At 43.8% G+C, this 10076-nt stretch overlaps 1 protein-coding gene across 1 annotated transcript; it reads right to left on the reverse strand.

Moving 5' to 3' along the window:
• Nucleotides 1–265: 265 nt before the first annotated feature.
• Nucleotides 266–3652, reverse strand: LOC117502164 (UPF0500 protein C1orf216 homolog). The gene is made up of 3 exons (XM_034161196.1): nucleotides 3523–3652; nucleotides 613–1381; nucleotides 266–582 (listed from the first exon to the last, which is right to left on the reverse strand). The coding sequence occupies exons 2-3, from the start codon at nucleotides 1357–1359 to the stop codon at nucleotides 283–285; spliced, it is 1047 nt and encodes a 348-aa protein (XP_034017087.1). The 5' UTR covers nucleotides 1360–1381; nucleotides 3523–3652; the 3' UTR covers nucleotides 266–282.
• Between the last annotated feature and the right edge of the window lie 6424 nt (nucleotides 3653–10076).

Below are 10076 nucleotides of genomic sequence, written 5' to 3' on the forward strand. Positions count from 1 at the left end.
AATTCTCTCTTTGTCTCTTTCTGTCTTTTTTTTTTTTTTTTGGTGCTGTTGCAGATACATACTTTTGAAGTCATTTGGTTTAAAACATCAAACATGCCTGACCGCTACTATATTTATGCTTTAGGTAGAATAACACTTAAAACGCACATTTTTGGATCGTTACAATCAACAACATCAGTGTGAAATGTCCACAGAACACAAGCATATTGTTATATTCCAGGAGATAGTATGTGTTCTGAGTTATAAAGTGTTATTTGTCTTAGCTCCCCCCCACCCGCCTCTCTACGACTGGCTAATGGCGGTGGCGGGCGTAACGTTGGCCACAGCCGCTGCAGTGCTCATGCGCAACAGCTCCTTCCTGTGTGTGAGGATGATGTCGAAGCTGGACTGGAGGCGGTTCTGCTGCTCCTGGACGCGGCCCTGCAGGGTGCGGACCCAGCGGATGAGCGCCAGCCGGCGGTACATGGTCAGCTGCACCTGATGTTTCTCCATCTCCTGCACCTTGAAGCGCTCTCGGTCCAGTAGCGTCCAGATGCCATCCATTATCTCAGGCAGCTCGCCGTCGGAATCTGACGACTGCTCATCGTTGTCTCCACTCTGCTCCTCGAGGAGGCAGTTTTCCGAACCATGTCCTGTCGCAGGCGTCTGACTGATGCTTCCGGACCTTCCAGTAGGCTCTGGGTTACAGTTGTCCCACTTCCTGGTTGGGTTGCTTTCTTGGAGTTTGGACTCAGGTTGATCAGTGTGGTGCCAGCCTCCCTTTGGCAGCCCTTCTCCTCCACTTTCCGTGTTGAGGGAGGACATGCTGCCGCCAGATTGGCTGTGTTCGGATTCCGAGTCGCTGTCACCCCATTCGTCATCTTCATCTTCTTCTTCTCCTCTTATGATGCTGCCGTTCCTCTTCTGATGCACCACCTTTTCTCTCTGTCCACTCTTGGTCATCATCTCCAGCCTCCCATCCTCCTCATCTTCCACCCTTCCTTCCTCTACTCCATCAGGGGGCACTCGGCCATAACCGTCGTCACCACTGTCAATTTCAGGCAGCGGTTCCAGGGGGCTCCAGCGGGTCAGGCGGGAGCGGGGTGACAGGACCGCTGTGCTGTAGTGAAACCCAGAGGTTGGAGAACAGGTAGAGGGATCGTGACCCAACAGGCCCAGGTTATGGGGACGCATCTGGTTTCTGTTCTCGTCCGCTCTGCTGCCCATCGTGATGATGCCGTCACCATGTTCACCTGGGAGGAAGTTGAAGTTGCCATCTGTGTCACCTTTCCCGTTTTGCAGTGAAGAGGAAGAACCACAGCTGGTACCTTCCTTCCCTTCGTAGGTTGAGTTCAGGGGTCGGTCCTGATGGTGAAGCATCACTGACCTCGACTGAGACTCACTGAAATGAGACAAGAGCAGCATTTAAATGACTATTCCAGTATTTTGCACATTTTAGTTATGCAAGCAAATACATAACAGCAGATCGTGATTTGTGTTTGGATTTGGTGCCTCAGTGTTTTTCTACTTTTATCTCAGTAAAATAAAAGAAAATTTACTTGCAGAAACTTGAAGCGTACTTCCTTTTGTTTTTGAAGAGTGTGTCATCTTTATTTTTGCACTTGAGTCACATGATTCATCACTGTGGAAATAAACAGCACTGGTTGTTTTTGAGAACTCTTCTATTTGGGTATTTTCAAGTTTTGACTTCCAAAACACAGTTCATATTGTCCTTGAGACCAAAATGACCATTGATGGTCACCCCCCGTCACCCAATATATTTCATGCCCCCGTCATCAAAAGCGCCCCATTTTTGTGCCCCTGTCATGAACCCACATTTCATCATGAGACTGGGTTAGTTGTTCCACACCAAATATGACTTTGCCCCCCCCCACCACCACCAAAAAGGAAGAGAAAAAGCTATTCAAATGAAGTAAATCAAGTCATGCATTATTATGCAACAACAAGAGGTGATGGTCTCGTGGTTAAGCGGTGGCCTTGAAACCCGAGGATCCTAGGTTCAAATCTCCATCAAGCTGGAAAATCACTAAGGGCTCTTGGGCGAAGTTCTTAATCCCCAAGTTGCTCCCGGTGTGTAGTAAGCACCCTGTGTGGCAGCACCCAGACGTTGGTGTGTGTGTGTGTGTGTATTTGTGTGTGGTGTGAATGCACAGCATCATTGTAAAGCACTTTAAGGTTCTGATTCAGATGGAAAAGCGCTATCTAAATGCCATCCATTAGGATGTTTTATACACATATGCAAAAAAAATGGACAATATGGCACCTGCTGTTGCATAATAAAGTGTGACAAATTAGTTATCTTTTAATCATTAAAACGAGTTTTAAAATGGCTTCTTTCTCAAATACATTTATAAATAAATAAATATTCAATGTGAAAGTGGAACAACACTGAAAAAAGAGAATGTTTGTTACAATTTGTAAAAACCTGAATGAATTAAGTTGTTTGAAAGTTAAATCAACTCTATACAAACTTAAGTTCAAACAACTTAATTCATTCAGGTTTTTACAAATTGTAACACTTTTTAAAGTTGGTTCAAACATTCTCTTTTTTCAGTGTAATTACTGACTAATTCATTTTGCTAAACTTCAAATGACTGGCTGTAAAAGTGATCATTTATCTGATATATTTTGTATGCATTGTAATTTAAAGTTATTTTCACACTGACATTAAACAGCTGCTTTAAAAAATTTCTGTAAAGACGCATAAATTTCTCGATTTTGCTTTGACGTCATAAGGAGTAAAATAATACAACGAAATTGTCTTTGTGCTCACGTGCCAGCTCGGTCAAAACGTGACTTTAAGCCCCGCCCACACCCCCTGGCTCGCTCCCGTTTGTGTGACTGCAGGCTGCTTTGCGCACTCCGCTCCTGTTAGCGTCAAACATGTGCACGTCTCCCCCTCCGAGTGCAAAATTCTCTAATCTTGACTTCGGGCTGCTGTCAGTCAGTTGCCCCTCTGTTCCTCTCCTGTGCACGCGCGTCCACGTGGTGCTGAAGGACAGCGACTGTGAGGCTCGGGAGCGCGCACCGGACAGAGTCAAGCGTAATGTGTCACCAAATAAAACAACACGGGGACACGTCCGAAGCTGCAGAAATACTGGTGTTTGTTTTCAGGGTGAAATCTGCTTTAAGAAAGGATTCTGTATCATTTATTTCCCTTTGGACCAAAATCAACACGATGGCGGATGAAAAAGGAGAAAATGTGACCAAAAGAAAAAGACTCCCGCTGCGGCTGGATGCGCGTCACGGCGCAAATCAGCACAGAAACATAAACGAGGAAATCAAAACACACACAATCACAGCCCAACTATCATGAAAAAAATGTCTGAGACATGTCTGAGACATTTTTTTCATGACAGATGCGGTTTTGACGCTGTTTTTGCTGTCGGCCGCGCGTTACGTAACGCTCACCCCATGTCGGCGCTGTCTGCTCCGCGTCCTTCCTCAGATACCAGCAGGATCCTCCGACAGACGCCCAAACAAACGGCGCACTTGTGTGAACATATTTGCATGTGGTCTTACCTTTTTGTGTGGAGATGTTAGGTGGAGATCAGTTTTTTCCCCTCCTCCGACCCTCCTCTGTGATGTTTGTCTTCCTCTTCCTCTCCACTCCCTCATCCCTCTTCACCCTCCTCCTCCTCCCATCCCCTCTCTCCTGTTCTGATTTCCTGAACTGGGTCAGAAAGGGAGCAAAATAGGAAGCTGCTGAAACAGTGACACAATGGCTGGAAAGCGCAAAGGCTTTATTATTTTACTGTAGCACGTCTCCACCCAAACGTCACGTGACGTCACAGAGCTAACTTTATGAGGAGGTTTAAATTTGTGCATCAGCGCAGATATACTGTTTAATTAAGGTTTAACCCCCGACTCCCAAAACTCACAAGCCATCGCACTTACACATCACACACTGACTTTTGACCATGACTGCTGATCTTTGATCGTGATTGCTGATCTTTGATCATGATTACTAATTGTTCTTTATTACTGCTTTCTTCCACCTGCGAAATATAGCGAAGATTCGTCCCCTGTCTATGGCGGATGCTGAGACCCTGTTTGTCTCTTCTAGACTGGACTACTGCAATGTTCTATTTTCTGGTTTACTGCAGTCCAACATTAGGAGTCTCCAATTGGTTCAAAATGCTGCTGCCAGACGTTTGACACAAAGCAGAAATTTTGACCACATTACACCCATTTTGGCATCTCTTCACTGGCTTCTTGTCCCAGTGAGATCAGATTTTAAGATTCTGTTACTAACCTATAAATCTGTTCACGGACTGGGACCTCCCTACCTAGCTGATCTAATTTAACCTTATGTACCGCCCTGGGCTTAATTTTATTAGTAAATGGAGCGTGCCACGGCCTCAACTTTATCTAAAGTCTGGGTCTTTAAGTGAAGCTTAGGGCTAGTGGCCGGCAATCACCTTAGGGTTTCTTTTGTTTTTCTTGTTGCTTAATGCTGACAAATTATACTGTATTTTTTGTCTTTCTGATGCCTGATTCTGTTTCTCTCTCTCTCTCTGTTTGAGGTGCAGCTCCATCCAGAGATGGGTGTGATATCTGTTCCTGAAACCGTCCTGTCCTGTGCATTTCCTCTGTTAGTTTTGTGAATTGTTTTGTAATTTATGTCTGTAGCATGGCTCAAGCAGAGGGTCACCCCTTTGAGTCTGGTCTGCTTGAGGTTTCTTCCTCAGAGGGAGCATTTCCTTACCACTGTCGCCTGTGTGTTTGCTCTAGGGGTTGGTAAGGTTAGACCTACTTGTGTGAAGCGCCTTGAGGCAGCTTTGTTGTGATTTGGCGCTATACGAGGTCTATTAGAAAAGTATCCTACCTTATTATTTTTTCAAAAACTATATGGATTTGATTAATATGTTTTTATGTCAGCCAAGCTTGAACCTTCGTGCGCATGCGTGAGTTTTTCCACGCCTGTCGGTTGCATCATTCGCCTGTGAGCACGCCTTGTGGGAGGAGTGGTCCAGCCCCCTCGTCGGATTTCTTTGTCAGGAAATGGCGGAATGATTTGGGCTTTTTTTCCATCAGAATTTTTTCAGAAACTGTTAGAGACAAGCAGCTGGTAACCATTCGAAAAATGTATCTGGCTTTCGGTGAGAATTTTACAGGCTTCACAGAGAATAAGGACTGTTACTACAGCTTTAAGGACGCCCCACAATGGCGCACGGCACGCCGCGCTCCGAGCCGCCATCGAGAGGCAGAAACCACCGCATCATTTCTAAATGGATCGCTGTGTGGAGCCGGGACCGTCGTGAGCAATTTCTCTGGTTATCACAAGAGCTGGACATCAGCCATTTTCTGTCAGATTTCACTTTTAACAAGAGATTTTGTCATGAAAAGCCGTGCGGAGGCTTCGCGCGTCAGGACCGATTCGCTGATCGAGCGAGACAAAGGAACACCTCCGTTTCAGAGTGCCAGGGGACAAGTTGGGACATGCCTAGCTCTCCACAATTTATCTTATACTCACTGGGCTGGTAAGCATTGAAAGCCGAGATAGGCATGTCCCAACTTGTCCCCTGGCATTCCAAAATGGAGGTGATCCTTTGTCTCGCTCGATCAGCGAATCGGTCCTGATGCGCGAAGCCTCCGCGTGGCTTTCCATGACAAAATCTCTTGTTAAAAGTGAAATCTGACAGAAAATGGCTGATGTCCAGCTCTTGTGATAACCAGAGAAATTGCTCACGACGGTCCCGGCTCCACACAGCGATCCGTTTAGAAATTATGTGGTGGTTTCTGCCTCTCGATGGCGGCTCGGAGCGCGGCGTGCCGTGCGCCATTGTGGGGCGTCCTTAAAGCTGTAGTAACAGTCCTTATTCTCTGTGAAGCCCGTAAAATTTTCAGCGAAAGCCAGATAAATTTTTCGAATGGTTACCAGCTGCTTGTCTCTAACAGTTTCTGAAAAAATTCTGATGGAAAAAAAGCCCAAATCATTCCGCCATTTCCAGACAATGAAAATCCGTCGAGGGGGCTGGACCACTCCTCACTCAAAGCCTGCTCACAGGCGAATGATGCAACCGACAGGCGTGGAAAAACTCACGCATGCGCACGAAGGTTCAAGCTTGGCTGACGTAAAAACATATGAATCAAATCCATATGGTTTTTGAAAAAAATAATAAGGTCGGATACTTTTCTAACAGACCTCGTATACATAAAATAAATTGAATTGAATTGAATCACAGACCTTTGATCATGATTGCTATCCTTTACTTATAGATCTTTGATCATGATTACTAACTTTTGTTCCTCATCACAGACCTTTGATTGTGATTGCTAACCTTCGTTCCTCATCACAGATCTTTAATCCTGATTGCTAACATTTGTTCCTTATCACAGACCTTTGATCATGATTGCTAACATTTGTTCCTTATCACTGACCTTTGATCATGATTGCTAACATTTGTTCCTTATCACTGACCTTTGATAGTGATGGCTAATCTTTGTTTCTTATTGCAGAGCTTTGATTATGATTACTAACTTTTGTTCCTTATTGCATACCTTTGAACAGGATTGCTAACCTTTGATCATGATTGCTAACCTTTGATCATGATTGCTAACCTTTGTTTGTTATCACAGACCTTTGATCATGATTACTAAATTTTGTTCCTAATTACTGACCTTTGATCATGATTGCTGTCCTTTGTTCCTTATCACTGACCTTTGATTGTGATTCCTGTCCTTTGTACCTTGTCAATGACCCTTGATCATGAATGCTAACATTTGTACCTTATCACTGACCTATATTCCTTATCACAGACCTTTGAATGTGATTGCTAACCTTTGTTCCTCATCACAGACTTTTGATCGTGATTGCTAACCTTTGTTCCTTATAACAGACCTTTGATCATGATTGCTAAAATTTGTTCCTTATCACTGACCTTTAATCATGATTGTTAACCTTTGTTCCATATCACAGACCTTTGATCATGATTGCTAACCTTCACAGACTTTTGAATGTGATTGCTAACCTTTGTTCCTCATCACTGACCTTTAATTATGATTGTTAACCTTTGTTCCATATCACTGACCTTTGATCGTGATGGCTAATCTTTGTTTCTTATCACAGAGCTTTGATTATGATTACTAAGTTTTGTTCCTTATCACATCAGGATTGCTACCCTTTGATCATGATTACTAACTTTTGTTCCTAATTACTGACGTTTGATCGTGATTTCTGGCCTTTGTCCATATCACTGACCTTTGGTCATGAGTGCTAACATTTGTACCTTATCACTGACCTATGTTCTTTATCATTGACCTTTGATCATGATTGCTAACTTTTGTTTGTTATTGCAGACCTTTGATCATGATTACTAACATTTGTTCCTAATTACTGACCTTTGATTGTGATTTCTGGCCTTTGTACCGTATCATTGACCTTTGATCATGGTTGCTAACCTTTGTTCCTTATCACTGACCTTTGATTGTAACGGCTAACCTTTATACCTTATCACTGACCTTTGATCACAATTTCTAATCTTTGTTTCTTATCACTGATTTTTGGTCACGATCGCCAACCCTTGTTCCTTATCACTGAGCTTTGTGATTACTATCATGATCCCTAACCTTTGCTCCTTATCGCTAACCTTTGATCATGATTGCTGACCTTTGATCATCATTACTGACCTTTGACCCGTATTGCTAGCCTTTGTTTCATATCACTGACCTTTGATCGTGATTGCTAACCTTTACTCCTTATCGCTGACCTTTGATCATGATTGCTGACCTTTGATCATCATTACTGACCTTTGACCCGTATTGCTAGCCTTTGTTTCTTATCACTGACCTTTGATCGTGATTGCTAACCTTTGTTCCTTATCACTGACCTTTGATCATGATCACTAACCTTGTTTCTTATCACTGATTTTTGGTCACGATCGCCAACCCTTGTTCCTTATCACTGAGCTTTGATTGTGATTACTATCATGATCCCTAACCTTTGCTCCTTATCACTGATCTTTGATCGTGATCGCTAACCTTTGTTTCTATCACAGACTTTTGTTTATGATTAACTTTTGTTCCTTATCACAGACCTTTCATCATGATTGCTAACCTTTGATCGTGATCGCTAACCTTTGTTTCTTATTGCAGACCTTTGATCATGGCTGCTAACCTTTGGTCATGATTGCTATCCTTTGGTTATTGTTGCAGACCTTTGATCATGATTACTAACTTTTGTTCCTTATTGCAGACCTTTGACCATGACTGTTAATCTTTGTTTCTTACTACAGACCATTCCTCATGATTACTAACTGTTGTTTCTTATCGCAGACCTTTGATCATGATTACTAACTTTTGTTCCTTATTGCAGACCCTTGGATCATGATTACTAACTGTTGTTTCTTATCGCAGACCTTTGATCATGATTACTAACTGTTGTTTCTTATCGCAGACCCTTTGATCATGATTGTTAACCTTTGTTCCTTATCATAGACCTTTGACCTTTGATCATGACTGTTAATCTTTGTTTCTTACTACAGACCATTCCTCATGATTACTAACTGTTGTTTCTTATCGCAGACCTTTGATCATGATTAGTAACTTTTGTTCCTTATCGCAGACCCTTGGATCATGATTGCTAACCTCTGATCATGATTGCTAACCTTTGTTCCTTATCATAGACCTTTGATCATGATTCCTAACCTCTGATCATGATTGCCAATCGTTGTTCCTTATCGCAGACCTTTGATCATTACTGCACTGTGAGAGTCAGTGATAAGCTATATGACACCAAGGTGGAGGCTCCACTGGTGGCCTGAATTACCAACTACCTCACAGGCTGTCCACAGTATGTGACGCTTCGGAATATTACATATGAGACCATCAAGAGCAGCACAGGAGCACCACAGGGGACGGTCCCTCTCCATTTCTGTTCAACACTTACACCCTCAGACTTCAGGTTTGATCACAGTTCTGCCACCTGCAGCAGTTCTCAGCTGACTCTGCCATTGTGGCTGCATTGGCAGTGACCAGGAGGCTGAGTGCAGGAGTGTGGTGGACAGGTTTGTAGGTTGTGTTGGACTCAAACCACTCAGGTCAACATATCAAAACGAAGGAGCTGGTGGTTGGATCAGAGATGGAAGACCAGTCCAAACCCGGTTACCATCAATGGAAATAGAGGTGGACATTGTGGACTACTACAAGTACCTGGGTGTCCACATAGAACACAACATGGAGTGGAAGTAAACACAGATAGTGTGTATAAGAAAGGTCAGAGCCGACTGTACTTCCTCAGGAGGCTCAGATCTTCAGTGTCTTCAAAAATATGTTGCAGATGTTTTTATACTCAGTGGTTCTCCAACATCATCTTCTATGCTGTAGTGTGGTGGAGCAGCAGGCTGAGGCAGCTGACATGAACAGCCTCAACAAGCTCATCAGGAGAGCTGGCTCGGTCCTGGGGATGAGCTAGAGTCGTGGTGGAGGTGTGGGAGGAGGATGCGGAGGAAACTGCTCAGCATCCGGAGAACACCTCCCACTTCCTGCATGCCACACTGACATCCTGTCAGAGCACCTTCACCATAGACTAAGGCCACCGTGGTGCTCCACCAAATGCCAAAGGAGGTCCTTCTACCTGTGGCATCAGACTGTATAACTCCTCCCCTTTTACAGGAGACTACATAACGAACAGTTATCAGTTACTCAGAGTTATGCGCAGTATTGTTGAACTTTTTGGTGCAAATGTCTTAAAAACATTGTTCACTGTTTACTGTTACAGTTTCGGTACTCTGGCAAAATGATTGCTGACTGCAATTTCACCACTAGATGACACTTAAACCCAACACACTGTAGCTTTAACAAGAGTTCCTGTCTCTCCCTGAGAGTCGTGCTGGTGCCGGAAAACCTTGCATCTCCCCCTTTTCCTCCTTCAGCAACATTCCCATTCAAGTGCATCAGCACCAGGCGTCCTCCCTCCTCCCCCACTCTTCCTCTCCGAACCGCTCACAAGTAGCCTAAGCACATAAAAAATACATCAAACACAGCCGCCCGCCGGAGGCCTCGTCACATGCAAAATCATCTCAGTCTCCTCTTTTTATAGCAAAAATTTAAAAAAGAAAGAAAGAAGAGGAGAA

The sequence above is a fragment of the Thalassophryne amazonica genome, chromosome 20, assembly GCF_902500255.1.
Source record: "Thalassophryne amazonica chromosome 20, fThaAma1.1, whole genome shotgun sequence".
Lineage (NCBI taxonomy): Eukaryota > Metazoa > Chordata > Actinopteri > Batrachoidiformes > Batrachoididae > Thalassophryne > Thalassophryne amazonica.